Here is a 20291-nt window from a genome sequence, read left to right as displayed (position 1 = left end):
AAAGAAGAACCGGCAGTAGACCTAAATGACAACAGTAGTGGAGTCATGTAGAGCAACTCAATATTAAACGTCATCTCAGATGTTGCCAGCTCAAAAAAAGTCGATTAAACAACTTCCGTATCAAATAACACAAAATGAAGGAAACTTACTTAATAACTAAAAAAAAAAATTTAGAAATTTCAGATACTTAGTTATATTACGAGCAGCATATGTCAAACAGAATAAACATTTAAAAAAAATGTTATTCAAAAACATAAATGTATAATATACAACAGAAGGTTTTAATTAATGACAGTAAAAATATACATAACGACCTTAAACTCTTACTTACTCTTCATCAATCCCTAGCTCGGTTAGGAATGATTTCTCACTTTCAATTAATAAATTATCATAATATTGAAATAATGAGTTGATACGTTGATCTGGCAAAAGAGCATCCAATGATGCTTTGAGACCTGCAATGATATCGGATGTGTTGTCTTCGCCCTCAAACGAACAACCGGCCACGAGAAAATCCTGCAGCATTTTGTTTGCGCAATTCATCTTGTCTAGGAAAAAGTCGTTATCCTCTTTTAAATTATCTATCATGATCGTATCATTTTCGTCCAAGTATTTTGATTTGGTGTAATTCTCACGGTCGTAGAACGGTACTAAAAATTCCAAGGTGTCAATGACAACTGTTAAAAGTAAGCCTTTTGAAGCTTCGTGGAAAAAATTCAGAACTTTAAGCATTTTCATGAGCAGTGATTTATATTTGTCAATTGTCTCCCAATACCGTTCCATGCAATCCAACTTTAACGCGTCCGATTCGTGGCTCATGCAGTGGCCCACGATTACTTCAATGTATATAGTGTTTATGAATTTTAGGTTTTCGCCGTAAAAGCAGTTTACCGTGCCCGCACATTTTAGAAATTTATCGATGTTATTTGCCGGAGTGACAATATTGCCGTCCTCTCCTTTATTCAATAGGTCAGACAAGTCGATTTCTCCTTCGTCGGTTGATATTGATTCTTCATCTAGGATTCTTGAGAACAGTTTCTCCCACCCGCTCGCTTTCAACATATTGTTAAGTTTGGACACGTTGACTGCGTCTGACCATGATCCAGGATTACCGGCCGAGCACATCAGAAAAGTGCAAACAGAAAACAACCCATACACGAACAAAAGCGGTTGAATCATATTGGTCGGATTATAGTTTAGAGGTATATTTCGAGTCGTGCTAGACTTTTCTGAAAAAAAAAACTAATGTAACTCTACGTTCGCTGTTAGGCAAGCTATGAAAATAGTAATACTTGTATTCGTATAAAGCAATTATAAATGGCATTTAAATTAAACACATTTTAAGTCTAGTCATATTTTAAAATAAGAAAAAAACATATTTAAAAGTCTGGTTTTTTGTATGCTTGTTCAAACAGTTACTTGTTTGTCATACACCAATGCATGAAAAAAAACATGTTTCCATAAATTAAAGCTATGAAAATAGTAATACTTGTATTCGTATAAAGCAAATATAAATGGCATTTAAATTAAACACATTTTAAGTCTAGTTATATTTTAAAATAAGAAAAAAACATATTTAAAAGTCTGGTTTTTTGTACGCTTGTTCAAACAGTTACTTGTTTGTCATACACCAATGCATGAAAAAAAACATGTTTCCATAAATAAAAACAACAGCTTTAACATCGACCTAGTTGTATTGTGTTGAGTTTCTAAAACGAAAAAAAAAAACATTATTACTATAATTTTGAACCGTTTATTTTTAATTAAGCAATTATAGACGTAGGGCTATTATCAGTGTCGCGAATTCAGTTTCATATTCGTATAGATAAAAACAATTATATTTTATTCATTGTTTTCAAAAGTAAAACAATGAATACACTATAAAAAAACAAAAAGCCAGTACAGTCGGGTCGGGGCATAGTGGGGACGGAGAGGTCACAGGTCTACAGATTTTATTATCACTGAAGGTGATAAAATTATTTTTAAATAAACGCTTCGATGCGAACCTGTAGATAGTATGTTCAAACTAGTTATAGTGGTTTAGAAGATACCACGGGGCCAGCAATAATGTACTTAAAATTTAATATTTTGTCTTGTGCAGGGTGGATACGATAAGGGTTGATCGTCTGTCTACAAAAATGTACTGTCATAGTTACCCATGTATCGTAATTAACAATACAATGAAAATATGTTCATTACCCGTTGACTGTTGATTCACACACACATAGCAACCTAGAAACTGACTACGGCCAAAGTGTAAATTAACCATATCTTGGGGGTTTTTCCTTAATAAAAAAAAAATTTGACTACAGATTTTTGAGAAAATTGTATATGTTATAGTTCAATTTTAGATCTACCTCAGGTCTAATATTCAGATTTATTCCTTTAAGACTTTGCTTGAAAAAGTAAAATAAAGAAAAGCATTCTATCCCTTCTTATGGGAAAGGGTTTATGATATTTTTTTGGTTTGTTAATGTTTATCGATAGTTCTATGTTTGACGAACAATTCATACAAATTTGGAACGTTTTCGACTATTTTTAAAAAAGTTATAGAACATCGTAATGTTAAGTTGAAAAATTTGTAAATTCTTTGGGTGTTTTTCTCGATTTTAATGGAGAAGTGGTGACTTTTTTCTTGCTCAATGAAGTACCTTTCAGGTATGATTTCTGATCTATAAAGTTGCTACACGAAGAAATCGGTTCAGCGGTTTACGAGATATCGTGGGTCCAGACACAAAAATAAAAACACATCATTGTAAAAACAATACCTTCTCAGCTCCGCATCGAAGCTAAAAAATATGCGTATGGCGTATTGCCAGTTCGGTCGCCGGGTTGCATGGCATTTCAGCCAAGCATCCGGAGTTGATAGTGTGGGTCGCCGCTAAAAATCTCGAGTGGTCACCCATCCGAGATCAAGCAGCAATGGACACAGCTTAACCTCAAGTACCATGCGGCACCTGAGATGTCCACTGCGCCACCCCTCCCGATGGTATATATGAATATGCGAAATGGTCGGTTTGTCGATCTGTTGACATTCAAACTGATCATCAGTTTAAAATTACATTTTTAAAACCATTCCATACTATAATTAGAGTGAATACTACTATCGTCCGATCGTTAAAATATTATATTAGTGCATAAAACTTGCTGAATTGTAGGTTTTACTCTTGCTATAAGTACATATTTAAAAAGCTCTTGGATAAATATAGTGTGTACCAAATATTAAAAAAGAAATGGTAGTCAATACTTATTATGTACATTAATTAAATAATAATTATTATAAAAAAGAAAATTTTTGTTTTGTAATATATTTCATTTTATCCATATTGCTGCAAATATTGATCTCGGAGCACTTACCAGATACCACATTCGGTCTTGAAGAGTTTTACTATTTTTATTTTTTTATCATTTATCCTTTTTAAAAATATTCTATATTTTATTATTGTTATTCCTTTACTGGATAATCGTATTTTTACTAGTTTACACGGAAACGTATTGAAACGCATTTTAGGTAGTGTTATTTTTTTAAATAAGAAAAAAGCATATCTTAAAGTGTTGTTTTTTTTTGTATGCTTTTAATGCGTTTTTGATTATGCAAAAGTTTCTGATTAATATATGTAAGAGTACTTGCATTTTCGTTTCATGTCGCATTTGTCATGTCACCATTTTCGCGTTACACGTACAATTTTAGTTACAGAGAAGTAATAACAGATACGTGATAAAAGATTAATATTTAGAGGTGATAACATATCAATAATTAAACGGTCTTGCTCTGGAAGCATCCGGCAGTAGACCTGAATGACAACAGTAGTGGAGTCATGTAGAGCAACTCAATATTACACGTCATATCAGAAGTTGCCAGCTCAGAAGAAGTCGGTTAAACAACTTCCGTATCAAATAACACAAAACGAAAGAAACTTACTTACTAACTAAAAAAAAAAAATTACAAATTTCAGATACTTAGTTATATTACGAGAAGCAAACATGTGTCAAACAGAATAAACATTTAAAAAATGTTTTATTCAAAAACAAAAACGTATAATCTACAACAGAAGGTTTTAATCAATGACAGTAAAAATATACATAACGATCTTAAACTCTTACTTACTCTTCAACAATCCCTAGCTCGGTTAAGAATGATTTCTCACTTTTAATTAATACATTATCATAATATCGAAATAATGAGTTGATACGTTGATCTGGCAAAAGAGCATCCAATGATGCTTTGAGACCTGTAATGATATCGGATGTTTTGTCTTCGCCCCCAAACAAACAACGGGCCTCGAGAAAATCCTGCAGCATTTTGTTTGCGCAATTCATCTTGTCTAGGAAAAAGTCGTTATCCTCTTTAAAATTATCTATCATGATCGTATCATTTTCGTCCAAGTATTTTGATTTGGTGTATTTCTCACGGTCGTAGAACGGTATTAAATATTCCAAAGTGTTAATGACAATTGTAGTATGTAAGCCTTTTGAAGCTTCGTGGAAAAAATTCAGAACTTTTAGCATTTTCATGAGCAGTGATTTATTTTTGTCAATTGTCTTCCAATACCGTTCCATGCAATCCAACTTTAATGCGTCCGAATCCTGGCTCATGCACTGGCCCACGATTACTTCAATGAATATAGTGTTTATGAATTTTAGGTTTTCGCCGTAAAAGCAGTTTACCGTGCCCGCAGATTTTAGAAATTTATCGATGTTATTTGCCGGAGTAACAATATTGCCGTCCGCTCCTTTATTCAATAGATCAGACACGTCCATTTCTTCTTCGTTGATTGCTTTCAATTCTTCATCTAGTGTTCTTGTGATCAGTGCCTCCCACCCGCTTGCATGCAACATATTGTTAAGTTTGGACACGTTGACTACGTCTGACCATGATCCAGGATTACCGGCCGAGCACATCAGAAAAGTGCAAACAGAAAAAAACCAATACACGAACCAAAGCGGTTGAATCATATTGGCCGGACTATAGGTAATAGTTATTCTTCGAGTTGTGCTAGACTTTTCTGAAAGACAAACTAAACCGGTAAGCTATACTATTAGGAAGGTATAATGTTGTTTTGAGCTGTAAGTGACATCCGTAGAGTAAGTCGATGGAAACGTATACGTGTTACTATTTCATTTGATGGATCGGAAAATGTCTCAATATGTTTTGTGAGTGTATACATAACGTGTATAGATTGTAATTACAATGTTAAGTCAATAAGAAAAATAAAGAATTCATATTTTTGCAATTTTTTCGTTCGCTGACATTTTAACAATTTTTGTACTTTGTACTTTTGTATTTCCTATTCGTTTTGTGTATAATATTTCTATTGCGAAACTGTGTAAGCTTCTTTTACACGAAACATCGGTTTGTCGATCTGTTGACGTCTAAATTGATCAAAAAACCCATATTTAAATTTTTAAAACAACTCCATACAATAATGTCCAACACACCTATATATTTATCCAACAATGTCATGTTAATCAACATATTGACAAAGCGATCGTTTCGTATATGGGAGGCTTTCAAAGTTTACGTTCAAGAATATCTATTGTTGTGTTAAACTTTCTTTTTCCTTATATTATTATATTCCTCATTGATGGTATTCTTGCTTTTAAAGTTATTTTTATGCTTATAATATTATCTTAAACCATTAAACTTTTTGATTTTTTTTTCTGCCTAATTGTAGTTTTTACACTTGCCATCAGTACATAACCGTTAAACAGCAAAAAAACAACATAAATAATTAAAAAAGCCAGTACAGTGTGTTCGGGTATATTGACTGGTAGGTTAAGTCTATATGTCAACATTATAATTTTAAGGGATGAAATCGTAGTAAGTATCGTTGTAATAAAATGAGTAAGTAAAAGAAGTCCAGCGACCACAGATAAAAATACAAATATCAATAAAAGCATTGTATATAATAACAACTGTGTGCTTAAAAATGACTTTTTAGTGTTAAGGTGGACACTACTATAGTTGGCCGCCTGTCTATAGAAATGTATTGCCATAGTTATCCATAAATCATAATTAACAAAATAATGAAAATATTTTCGTTGCGCTACAAGTTTCTAAAAAGCCAACTAAATAGGTATACTATAGTAATAATTGTATTTGTATAACGCAAAAAAAAAGATTGTAGCTCTAACTTCTACCGTAGATTAAGTCGATGAAATACTCTGATTACGTGTCACAAGTTTATTTGGTGGATCAGTTGTATTCCCTCTTCCTACGTTCACTTCTTGTTTATAGCTTCATCAAGGTTACCTATTGTACAAAATGTGTATAGATTGTAAATCAAGTTTAGTCAATTAAAAAAAAAAATGTTTTTCAGCCGAGTCTGCAACCACGAAAGAGCATTTTCATGTCTTGTTGAAGTGCCGAATAAATTTAGAGTAGTGGTGGAACTATAGATAATGATATAGTATATTAAGAAGCAGAAACAAGCTAGTATAATATTAAAACATCAAGTTTCTGGCTAATATTGTAGTGTTTAATATCTGACTTGAAACAATTCATAGAGAATTTGGACTCTTAAACTATTTTGAATTCTTCATTTGTATAATTAACAATAATTATAAATATTATATTCTGCAAAACAATTATGAAATCAAGTATCGCGATGAAGTATCTCCTAAATGTTATTGTAACTCAATTTTTACTTTTTGTATATCATAATTGAATATGCGAAATGATCGGTTTGTCGATTTGTTGACATTCAAATTGATCAACAATTGAAAGTTAGATTTTTAAAACAACTCCTTACTATAATTATTGTAAATACCCTTAGCGACCGATCGTTTGATATTATCTTAAATCATTAAACTTTTTTATTATGAATCTTGCTGAATAGTAGATTTACATATTTTTCCATTAGTACATAACCAGTAAATAGCAAACAACAATATAATTAATAATTATCCAAGAGTAGTTATCTAACTACTCTTGGATAATATACATAGTGTGTAGCAAATATTTTATAAAAATGGTAGTCAATACTTATTATGTAAATTAATATTACAGCAATTATTAGTCTCGGAGCACTTACCAGATACCACATTCGGTCTTGAAAAATTTTACTATTTTATTTTTTTATCATTTAATCTTTTGGAAATATATATTATGTCTTTATCACTGTTAATACTTTTCTGAATGATTGTGTTTTTACTAGTTTACAAGGAAACGTATTGAAAAACAATTTAATTCATGTAATTTAAAAAAAAGAACAAACAAATTTTAAAGTGTTGTTTTTTTGTATGCCTTTAAAGCGTATTTTGAATGTGCAATAGTTTCTGATTAATATAATATGTGAGAGTACTAGCATTTTCGTTGGTATTTGTGCTAGATACAAGAAATTTCATGTCACCATTATTGCGTTACACATTCAATTTGAGTTAGAGATAAGTGATAACATATCCATGATTAAACGATCGTGCTCTTAATACATCTGGCAACGGATCTGAATGACAACTGTATTGGAGTCATTTAGAGCAACTCAATATTATACGTCATATGATTAAAAAGCTGATAGGAAGTCGATTGAGCAACAATCGTATCGAGTAGAACGAAAAGATGATCAAGATAAATCCGAAAAAAAATCTTAATAATTTATTGAACGAAAAGCAAACATGTGTAAAACAGAATAAATATTTAAAAATTATTTCATACACAAATAAAAACGTATAATCTAAAACAGGAGCTTTTAATTATTTCGAATCGAATAGCGCGCAACGATAATCAAGATAATTACTAAAAAATAAAGTCAGAAATTAAATTATTTTACGAAAAGCAAAAATGTGTTAAACAGAAAAAAAATTTAGAAATAATTTTATACAACGAAAATAAAAATAATGTAAAACAGGAGCTTTAATTGGGTAATGACAGTAAAAATATAAATAACGATCATAAACTCTTACTTATTCTTCATGAAACCCTAACTCGGTTAAGAACATTTTCTCACTTTCAATTAAAGTTTTACCATAAAAGTCGAATAATGAGTTGATACTTTGATCTAACGTAAGATTTAGGCTGTCCATTCTTAACCCGATGCCTATAATGCGGTCTTTGCCCACGCAAGTCAGCCAACAACGCTTCATGAGAAATTCCTGCAGTAATACATTTGCGCAATTCATCTTGTCTAGGAAAAAGTCGTTATCCTCTTTTAAATTATCTATCATGATCGTATTATTTTCGTCCAAGTATTGTGATTTGGTGTAGTTCTGACGGTCGTAGAACGGTACTAAAAATTCCAAGGTATTTATGACAATTGTTGTACCCATGCCATTGGAAGCTTCGTGGAAAAAATTCAGAACTTTTAGCATTTTTTCGATCAGTGACTTGTGTACGTTTATTGACTTCCAAAACCGTTCCATACAATTCAACTTTGATGCGTCCGAATCGATGCTCATGCACATACCCGTGATTATTTCAATGATAAAATCGTTTACATATAATAGGTTTTCGCTGTAAAAGCAGTTTACCGCGGCCGTAGATTTTAGCAATTTGTCGAAGTAATTTGCCGCGGTAACAATATTGCCGTCCGCTCCTTTATCCAATAACTCCGAAACGTCTATTCCTTTGCCATGGATTGATTTTAGTTCTTCGCTTAGAATTGTTGTGACCAGTTCCTCCCAACCGCTCGCCTGCAATATATCGTTTAGTTTTTGCACGTCTCCGTCTGAACATGATCCAGAGTAACCGGCCGAGCAAATCGGAAAAGCGCAAAAGGAAAACAACACTAGGAAAAGCGGTTGAATCATATTGGTCGGACTTATATAGTATATGGATATATTTCGTGTCGCGCTAGACTTTTCTGAAAGACAAACTAAACAGGTATGATATACTGTTCGGTAGGTATAATGTTGTGTTGAGCTGTAAGTGTCACCCGTGAATATTTGTTTCACTTTGTTTAACTGTCCGTACACCGTCAGGCCAACCAAGAAAATAGCAGTAGTTGTATTCGTGTAAAGCAAATATAAATGGCATTGCTAACTTCTACCGTATATCAAGTTCATGAAAACTTCGTATGCATGTTACTTGTTTATTTTGTGGTTCGGTGGATGTCTTTTTCGCCATTCACGTCATTTGTATAGCTTCAATTTGTTTATTCAGTGTACATAATGTGTATGGATTTTTATTACAATTTTAAGTCAATAAGAATAAGAAAAAATTCATACTTTTGCAATTTTTTCGTTCGCTGGCATTTTAGCAATTTTGTACTTTTTTATTTCTAAAATAAACAAAATTTTAAAATAAAATATATTCTGCATAACAAGTGTCGCGATGAACTATTTTCTATTCGTTTTATGTGTAATTTTCAAGTTGCAATCTTTCTATTGTGAAACTGTATACGCCTCTCATAAACGAAACGATCGGTTGCCTATCTGTTGAATTTCAAATTGATCAAAACCCTATTGGGCATAGTGGGGACGGGTAGGTCACAGGTCTAGTGGTCTATATTTCAATATTATAATTATAAGGAATAAAATCTTTTTTAAATAAACGCATGGACGCGAATCTGTGGATAGTAAGTTCAAAACAGTACAGTCGAAATCAAGTAGAGCCAGAAAGTATTATTCGTAAGTGAAAAGTAGTAGTAAATATTAGTAAATGAGTAAGTAAAAGATGTCAGTGTTATTTAGAAAAAGTTGGAACACAATCATTTGTACTATTGTCAGAACGCTGAACGGACAATTGCAAACAATATAAATTTTTATTTTTCCTTTAGAATGGTAATTTTAGAATTAGTAGACATACTTAAAAATGGCTGCTATTTATTAGGTGTACTTAAATATAATTACTACTAAATAATACTTAAAATATAATTTGTTTTATTAGGTACATAAATAAATTTAAAACACTAGTTTAATACTTGTAACAAATTATTAGAGAGGATAGGTCTCGGATAGCTCTACATCAATACATAAATGTTAGAAAAAAAATTTATATTAGTACAACATTTCAAAGTCTAATAATTGTATGACTATAAAAATTGTTATTACATCTATGCAGTACCTACTTATTTACTTATTACTTTAAATTTGAAAATTTTAAGTTTGGTTGGTGTGTTTTAGTAAGTTGAGGATTACAAGGAGGTAGGTTCTTGGTTTTTGAACATTTGCTTTAATCTTAACTCTTATAATGCATTTATGCACTATGGATATTTCGGTTAAACGGTGTTAAACTATAAAGATCTATACTTCTTCTTAATCAATAACAACACTTAAGACACATTTCCTAATTCAGTATCTAACGGGTATAAAACAAATGTTTTGTTTTAGAATTTCTTAAAAAAAAATTGTGTGTACAAAATTAACTTGTATTTTCAAAATCATATGAAAAACTAGTAAATTGATAAAAAATATGATTTTTTAAATGTAGAATGTGATTTATTTTATATACGTTAAGACTTAAGCAATAGTATTTTTCTATGTTCAATGTTTTTTTTAATAAAAATAAATTATGTAAACATTTTATATTTTTGTACTTAAAACATTCGCAATATTTTTAACTATATTATGTAATATTAATTATTCAATGAAGAAAGTACATATTATTTATTACAATACAAAAACCAACAAATTGATGCAAAATAGTTAACATGTAGTATAGTCTTAATAATTGTTATTACTTATAGGCTAATTTTATACTTCTTCAAAATTTAAAACCTACGTAATATTCAAATTTAACAACAGAATTATTATGCTTACATTGTTATATTCATTAAGCAGAATTACTTATTAGTAGTTTGTTAGTAAATTTACATTTATTATTATTTTATATTATAATATTAAAAAAAACATTTTTACAGTTAATTTATAATTTATTGTAATTAAAAAATTAGAATATCAGATGTATTCAAGTTATATTCTAAAATATTGACTAAGACCATTGGACAATAGCTATAATATTTAAAATAAATTCATGAATAACTAATGTGTATTTTGCAAGGTGAGTACTTTTTAAAATTATTTATTAAATTATATTTTAAGACAGGATTCGATCAATCATAAATGTTAATTTAGTTTCAACAACAAAAATACCTAATTTAAAATATTTTACTGCACAATGTTATGCAGAATTTTATGAGTCATTATAAAAACCTCTTTAATTTAAATTTATTTTATAATTTAAATAATGTACAGTTGGCTATTGAAAAAAAAAAACGATTGGACGATAAATTTGTTGAACATTTAAGGTTAAATTTTAAATATTAACTTTACTAATTGTGTAAAAAATAATATTTATGAATAAAGAAATAAAAATTATGTGTTATAAAAAGGTGTAGTTAAAAACGTTAATACTTAATCAAAGAGTTGATTGTTATTTGTAAGTGAGTAAATGTGATATTTTTTCTCGATTTTGAAGGGATAAAGGTGACTTTTTAAAAGACATGGAATAATAAAGTACCTTTCAGGTAAAAATTCTGATCTATTAATTTGCTACTTAAAGAATACAATCGAAAAACACATCATCGTAAACACATTACCTTATGGGCTCTGCTTCATATTACTGGTCGATAACTACTGTTGAATAATATATTTATTAAACATACGTAAAAAGAGATTAATAATAAGAGGTAGTGGTAACCTATCCATGATTGGACGGTCTTGCACAGGAAACATCCAGCAGTGGAGTTATTTAGAGCCACTCAATATTAAACGTCATATCATCAAATTGTTGCCAATTCAAAAAATGTCGATCGAGCAACATCCTTATCGAATAGCGCGCAAAGAAGATAAAGATGACTAATCGTAATCATTTATTTTACGATATATTTAACGTTGATATCGTTTTATACTAAATCGAAAATGTATAATCCAAACCAGAAGCTTTAAATTAATGACAGTAAAAAAATACATAACGACCTTAAACTCTTCCTTGATCTCCATCAAACCCGAGTCCGGTTAAGAACATTTCCTCACTTTGAGTTAATATATTACCATAAAATTCAAATAACGCGTTGATACCTTGGTCCGTCGTAAGATTGGCCATTGCTGTTCCGATATTTAATATGATATGGGATATTTTGCCATCGCCCTCGCAAGTCGGCAAACAACGGGTCTTGAGAAAGTCCTGCAGTATCAGGTTTGCGCAATTCACCTTGTCTAGGAGATATTCGTTATCCCTCGTAAATTTATCCATCCTAACCGTACCATTGTCGTCCAAGTAATTTGATTTCATGTGTTTCTGACGGTCGTAGTACGGTAGTAAAAATTCCAAAGTGTCAATGACAATTGTCGTGCCAACGCCTTTGGCAGCTTCGTGGAAAAAATTCAGAACTCTTAGCATTTTTTCGATCAGTGACTTATGTACGTTTATTGACTTCCAAAACCGTTCCATACAATTCAACTTTGTTGCGTCCGAACCAATGCTCATGCACTTGCCCGCGATTATTTCAATGAATAAATCGTTTACGAATTTTAGGTTTTCACTGTAAAAGCAGTTTACCATGGCCGTAGATTTTAGCAATTTGTCGGTGTAGTTTGCCGGGGTAACAATATTGCCGTCCGCTCCTTTATCCAATAGCTCCGACACGTCCATTTCTTGGCCGTCGATTGATTTTAAATCTTCTCTTAGGGTTCTTGTGACCAGTGGCTCCCACCCGCTCGCCTTGAAAATATCGTTTAATTTTGACACGTATGCTCCGTCTGACCATGACCCAGGATTACCGGCCGAGCAAATCAGAAAAATGCAAACCGAAAACCACCAATAAACAAACAATAGCGGTTGAATCATATTGGACGTACTATAGTTTATAATTATACTTCGAGCTGTGCTAGACTTTTCTAACAACAAACTAAACATGTATGCTATACTAATAGTTTGGTATAATAATATTTTTTCACTTTGTTTAAATCTACGTTCTCCGTTGGTCCACCTAATAAAATAGTAATAGTCGTATTCGTATAAAGCACATATAAATGTCATTTCTAACTTCTACCGTAGATTAATTCGATGTCAACTCTGTATACAGAGTGTTACTAGTTCATTTGGTGGATCGGTGGATGTGTTCCCTCCTTCGCCATGCACGTCATGTGTACTGATTGTAAATAAAAAGTCAATAAGAAAAAAAAAAGTTTATTTTTAGCAAATTTTTCATTTGCTGGCATTTAAACTTTTTTCGTACTTCTTTGTTTTTTAAATGAACAATAGTATAAAGTATAATATATTCTGGAAAACAATTTCACAATGAAATATTTTCTATTGGTTTTATGTGCAGTTTACATATACACGAAACGTTCGTTTGTCGATCTGTTGACGTCCAAATTGATCAAAAACCTATATTAAAATGTTTAAAACAGCTCTATACAATACATTTTAACACACTTATCAATTTATCTGACAATTTTATGTAAATTATCAGATTGACAAACCAATCTGTTCGTATAAGGGAGGCTTTAAAGTTTACATTTTAGAATATCTGTTTTAGTGTTAAACTCTCTTTTTTTTATATTATTATATTCCTCATCGATTTTATCCTGGTTTTTAAAGCTGTTGTTATGCCAATAATATTATCTTAAATCATTAAATTTTTTCATTTCAAATCCTGCCTGATTGTAGTTTTTACACTTGCCATTGGTGCATAACTGTTAAACCGCAAAAAGCAATATAAATAATAAAAAAAGCCAGTAAAATGTGCTCGGGTATAGTGGGGACGGGTAGGTCACAGGTGCAGTGGTCAACATTATGACTTGAGAGTGATAAAATCAATTTTAAATAAACGCTTCTAAGCTAAGCTGTGGATAGTACGTACAAACCGTTACCGTTCAAACCAAGTACAGTAGAAAGTATTATTTGTAGGTAGTAGTAACCGAGTAAGGAAATAATTCTAATGTTAACAGAATAAAATAAAAATATCAATTAAAGCATTGTATATAATTTCTATTGTGTGCTTAAAAGTTAATATTTTAGTGTAAAGGTGACACGACTAAGATTCGTAATAAGAGATAAATGATAAGAGGTAGTGGTAATTGATAACATATCTATGATTAAATGGTCTTACGGAAATCATCCGGCAGTGGAGCTATTTAGAGCCACTCAATATTAAACGTCATATCATCGAGTGGTTGCCAACTTAAAAAAATTCGATTGCGCAATATCCTTATCGAATAGCCCACGAAGAAGATTAAGATAAATACTGAAAAAAAAACTAAATTATTTATTTTACGAAAAGTCAAACAGAATACAAATTTAGAAATCATTTTATACAAAATCAAAAATGTGGATCTTTTAATTAATGACAGTCAAAATATACATAACGATCTTAATCTTTTAATTGCTCTTCATCAATCCCTAGCTCGGTTAAGAACATTTTTTCACTTTCAATAAAAAGTTTACCATAAAAATCAAATAATGTGTTGAGACTTTGATCTGGCAAAAGAGTACCCAATGCTGCTTTGATATCGAAATTTTGGTTTTCGCTCTCGCAAGACGGCAAACAATGGGCCACGAGAAACTCCTGCAATATTTGGTTTGCGCAATTCATCTTGTCTAGGAAAAAGTCGTTATCCTTTTTTAAATTATCTATCATGATCGTATCATTTTCGTCCAAGTATTTTGATTTGGTGTATTTCTGACGGTCGTAGAACGGTACTAAAAATTCCAAGGTATTAATGACGATTGTTGTACCCAAGCCTTTGGAAGCTTCGTGGAAAAAGTTCAGAACTTTTAGCATCTTTTTGACCACTGACTTATTTATGTCCAATGTCTGCCAATACCGTTCCATGCAATCCAACTTTAACGCGTCCGAATCCTGGCTCATGCACTTGCTTGCAATTATTTCAGTGAATACGTCGTTTATGAATTTTAGGTTTTCGCTGTAAAAGCAGTTTACCGCGGCCGTAGACTTTAACAATTTGTCGAAATAGTTTGCAGGAGTAACAATATTACCGTCCACCCCTTTATGCAATAGCTCAGGCACGTCCACTTCTTCGCCGTCGATTGATTTTAATTCTTCATTTAGGGTTCTTGTGATCAGTTGCTTCCACCCGCTCGCCTTCAACATATCGTTTAACTTGGACACGTATTCTCCATCTGACCATGACCCAGAATTACCGGCTGAGCACATCATAAAAGTGCAAGCAGAAAACAACCAATACACGAACCAAAGCTGTTGAAACATATTGGTCCAACTATAATTTATTTATTTACTTAGGACTGTGCTAGAGTTTTCTGAAAAACAGACTAAACGGGTATACTACACTGTTAGGTAGGTATAATGTGGTTTTGAGGAGTAAGTGTTGCCAGTGAATATTTATTTCACTTTATTAAATTCTACGTTCACCGTTAGCCACCATAAGTAAATAATAATCGTCGTTTTTTTGTAATGCAAATATAAATGAAATTTCTAACTTCTACCGTAGATTAAGTCGATGGAAACTCCTTATACGTGTTACTAGTTTGTTTGGTGGATGTCTTCCCTACTTTGCCATTTAAGATAGGTGTATAAATTCAACAAGTTTACTCAACGTACATACAGGGTAATTCTTTTAACATGAACCACTTAATGTCTCATAGGGTTTTCACCTTTCCTCCTGCCCTAAACTTGAAATTTCAATAATTTTGAAAATAGTTATCCGAAACTGGTTATCGATCAGTCAAAATGTTTAATACATTATTCACAACTTAAAAAACTTACAAAAAATATATGTCACTGTTTAAGTTTCAAAAATACTAAATTGGGAGGGGGGTTAAAACAAAACAAATTGTGAAAAATTGAGATCGCATTGTATAAAAATAATATGAAAAAAATTTCAATTTCTTATTTAACCCTATGAGATATTGAGTGGTTTATGATGAAAGAATCACCCTGTATTTTGTATAGATTTTAAATACAATTTTAAGTCAATAAGAAAAAAATGTTCATATTTTAGAAATTTTTTCGTTTGCTGACATTTTAATTTATTTTTTAAATGAACAATAGTATAAAGTAAAATATATTCTGCAAAACAAGTGTCACGATGAACTTTTTTCTATTCGTTGTATGTGTAATATTCAATTTGTAATCTTTATATTGCCAAACTGTAAAAGCGCATACACGAAACGTTCGTTTGTCGATCTGTTGACGTCCAAATTGATCAAAAACCTATATTAAAATGTTTAAAACAGCTCTATACAATAAATTTTAACACACCTATCAATTTATCTGACAGTTTTATGTAAATTATCAGATTGACAAACCGATCTGTTCGTATATGGGAGGCTTTAAAGTTTACATTTTAGAATATCTGTTGTAGTGTTAAACTCTCTTTTTTTTATATTATTATATTCCTCATCGATTTTCTCCTGGTTTTTAAAGCTGTTGTTATGCCAATAATATTATCTTAAATCATTGAATTTTTCCATTTAGAATCCTGTCTGATTGTAGTTTTTACACTTGCCATTAGTGCATAACCGTTAAACCTAACCGTAACCGAGTAAGGAAATAATTCTAGTGTTAACAGAATAAAATAAAAATATCAATTAAAGCATTGTATACATCAACTTTGTGCTTAAAAATTACTTTTTTAGTGTTAAGGTGACACGACTAAGATTCGTAATAAGAGATTAATGATAAGAGGTATTGATAGTTGATAACATATATATGATTAAACAGTCTTGCTCGGGAAACATCCGGCAGTGGAGTTATTTAGAGCCACTCAATATTAAACGTCACATCATCGAGTGGTTGCCAACTTAAAAAATGTCTATTGAGCAATATCCTTATCGAATAGCCCGCAAAGAAGATCAAGATACATACTGAAAAAATAATCTTAATCATTTATTTTACAAAAAGCAAACATGTGTCAGACAGAATAAAAATGTAGAAATCGTTTCATACAAAATCAAAAATGTGGATTTTTAGTTAATGACGGTAAAACTATTCATTAAGTTCTCAAACGTTCACTTGTTCTTCTTGTGCTTCTTTAAACCCTAGCCCAGTTAAGAACGACTTCTCACTTTCAATTAAATTTTCAACATAAAATTCAAACACTGCATTGATACTCTGATGTGGCGTAAGAGTGCTCATTGCTGCTTGGATACCCATGATGTCGTCGGAATTTTGGCTTTCAAACTTGCAAGCCGGCAAACAACAGGCCTTGAGATAGTCCTGCAATAATTTGTTTGCGCAATTCATCTTGTCTAGGAAATATGTGTAATCCCTCATGAAATTCTCCATCTTAACCGTACGATTATCGTCCAAGTAATTCGATTTGATGTATTTCTGACGGTCGTAGTGTGGCAATAGGCTTTCCAAAGCGTTGATGACCGTTGTCGTGCCCAAGCCTTTGGAAGCTTCGTGGAAAAACTTCAGAACTTTTAACATCTTTTCGACCAGTGACTTATTTATGTCCAACGTCTTCCAAAACCGTTCCATGCAATCCAACATTGATGCGATCGACACAATGCTCATGCAATGGCCCGCGATTATTTCAATGAACATATCGTTTATGAATTTTAGGCTTTCGCTGTAAAAGCAGTTTACCGCGGTCAAAGATTTTTGCAATTTGTCCGTGTAGTTTGCCGGGGTAACAATATTGCCGTCCAACCCTTCACTCAATAGATCCGACACGTCCATACGTTCGCCGTTGGTTGATTTTAATTCTCCGTCTAGGGCCATCGTTAGCACTTGATTCCAGCCGGCCGCCTTAAGTATTTCGTTTAACTTTGACACGCTGTCGCCTTCTACGCACGACCCAGAATATCCGGCAGAGCACATCTGGAAAGTGCAACCAGAGGAAAACAACCAGCACACAAACAAAAGTGGTCGAATCATATTGGTCGGACTGTAGTAGTTTGTTTCGAGTCTCTAGATATGGCTCTACACTTTTCCGAAAAACTAACCGCACGAGTACACTATAGTGTCGGGTAAAAATGACGTGGTTTTTAGCAGCAGTAAATGTAATCCATAAAATGTTTATTTCACTTTATTTAACTCTACGTTCGCCGTTAGGCCACCTGAGAAAATAGTGTTCGTACTGTATTCGTATAACGCAAATATATATGGCAGTTCTAACTTACAAATTCAAAGTCAATAAAAAAATAAAACTCATTTTTTAGCAGTCATTTCGTTTGGTGGCGTTAGAACTTTTATTATTATTTCTTCATTTCACTGTTGAATAATAACAATAAATACTTTATACAATAATATGATTTTTTATACAGCAATATTATGTAATCGAGTGTCACGATAAAGTATATTCAATTCGTTTTGTGTGTAAGTTTCAATTCGTAACTTGCGTATTACTGCAATTGGCCAACTTTTTTGAAAACATTATATGGTTTTATCATTATTATTCTCTTCTAGTTTTTTTTTTACTAGTTTACACAGAAACGTATTGAAAACACATTTCAAGTAGTGATAATTTTGAAATAATAAGAAAATATATTTTGATGTGTTGTATACTTGTTCAAACAATTACCTGATAGTCTTATATCAATTCAATAAATAAAACATAATAGTATATGCATAAACAAAAACAACAGCTTTGACATCGACCTAGTTGTATTATTTTAAGTGTCTAAAATTAAAAAAAAAGTTTTTCAGCCGAGTCTGCAACCACGAAAGAGCATTTTCATGTCTCGTTGAAGTACCGAATAAATTTAGATTAGTTGTAGAATTATAATTTAAAAAAAAAAAATTATATGGAGCTTCCAGTTACAGCATAAGGCCAAGGAGATTAAAAAATTATGTACAATCAAGTTTCTGGCTAAAATTGTAGTGTTTATTATCTGGCCAAAAGTAACTTAACATAGAGAATTAAACTATTTTGAATTTATTATTTAGTTCTAATTTAAACGTTGAACGTACAACATAGACTCTTATCTACTATATCTTACCCCTCCCCCCTACCCACTATCTTCCGTCCCTATCACTCACCCCTATCTCCCACCTCTATCTCCCACCCCTATCTCCTGTCCCCAACCCCAACCCTATCCCACCCTCACCCCTTATCTCCTACCCCTATTTTATAACAACTAATTAAGGCATTGGGTATAGGTCCTGCATACATATTAACAAAATAAAGAAGGATCTATTTTGATATTTAATTAATTTTCTAGAGGTATTGCTTCGCTACATTGACAATATTAATTCAACAACACTGGCTCATCTTATGCCTGCGCTTTCTGACTCGAATCGTTCAACTTTGCTATTAACTATGAATTATGGTCTTTGAACAGTTTTACAATTAGTCAACCAAGATTCAATAATAATATGCTAATAAAAACGACAGAGTTATTCTTATTTCAACAGCGTAATAGGTTTTTATAGCATTTCATACACATTTTGAACTGGATTACTAAATTATATTTAAACGTTAGGATTAAGAGGCAAAGTAAAACAACTAGAAAGTTTTTTCTTACAAATAACACTTTAAGATTTATTAATTTTCTATTTATACAATTTAGACTGCATTTGTGTGGAATATATATATTTATGATAAGTACTACCGTTAAATATTGACAAACCACAAAAATATTATAAACCCTTTCCCCAAGTTGGGAGGGGGGGCTTCTTTATTTCGTTTATTTAGCTGAAGCCTTTAAGGCTTTAGGTCTGAAAATTAGACCTGAGGTACATCTAGAATGAGCCTAATACATACAGGGTGATCTACATATCATAAACCACTCAATATCACCGTGGGTAATCCATTACACTGCTAATTACGATAAACGAGTAACTGTGGTAATAAATTATTATAGACAATAACTATGTCCACCTTAATACTCAAAATCTAATATTAAGCCCATTGCGGCTTTTACGCATAGTTTTTATAGATTTTCGTATTAACTTTCAATTGTACAAATTCCATTAGATCTGTGACCTGTGCCTACCCCCCTCCCCCTCAATATGCTCCATAACCACTATGCCTCGACCCCGCGGTACAGGCTTTAATTTTTATTATAAATATAATAACACTACAAGTACAGGTTGTATTATTAACCGATAAAAATAATATAAACGTTTGCAGTGAGTGCAATCGACAATTTTTTTTATGGTTAAATTACAAATTAAAAATTCTGATGTTATCGACTGGATGGATTGTACCACTATGCCGGGTTACTTAGTTTTAAATTAATAATCTTTTGCTAGAATCAGAAAACATTTTTACATTCAAAGGATTATTTATTTCATGTCGTTACTTTCAATCGACAGAGACAGAGAGTCCTGACGTTGGTTTTAATGACATACAACTACTATATATATATATATATATATATTACTATTATACAAAATAAATCGCACAGTTTTAAAATTTTTACAACACAATAATAATATGTATGTATTACATTATTTAGTGCCCGTGTAACGTTTAAAGTA

At 31.6% G+C, this 20291-nt stretch overlaps 1 protein-coding gene across 2 annotated transcripts in view; it reads right to left on the bottom strand.

Moving 5' to 3' along the window:
* Positions 1–213: 213 nt before the first annotated feature.
* LOC126840003 (uncharacterized) overlaps positions 214–20291 on the bottom strand; it is a 59633-nt gene continuing 39555 nt past the window's right edge. For both annotated transcript variants that reach the window (XM_050575482.1, XM_050575481.1), the window contains exon 2: positions 214–1229. In XM_050575482.1, the coding sequence (XP_050431439.1) occupies positions 328–1179 (852 nt within the window). In that variant the 5' untranslated portion in view covers positions 1180–1229 and the 3' untranslated portion in view covers positions 214–327. The remainder of the gene's footprint in view (positions 1230–20291) is intronic.

The sequence above is a fragment of the Adelges cooleyi genome, unplaced genomic scaffold (assembly GCF_023614345.1).
Source record: "Adelges cooleyi isolate 19-005CV unplaced genomic scaffold, UGA_ACOO_1.1 ACOO_flye_CR_arks_rails_tigmint_CR_PRNA_33, whole genome shotgun sequence".
NCBI classification, from domain to species: domain Eukaryota; kingdom Metazoa; phylum Arthropoda; class Insecta; order Hemiptera; family Adelgidae; genus Adelges; species Adelges cooleyi.
Note: the sequence above shows the minus strand (reverse complement) of the source record. Positions and strands in the feature narration are given on the sequence as shown.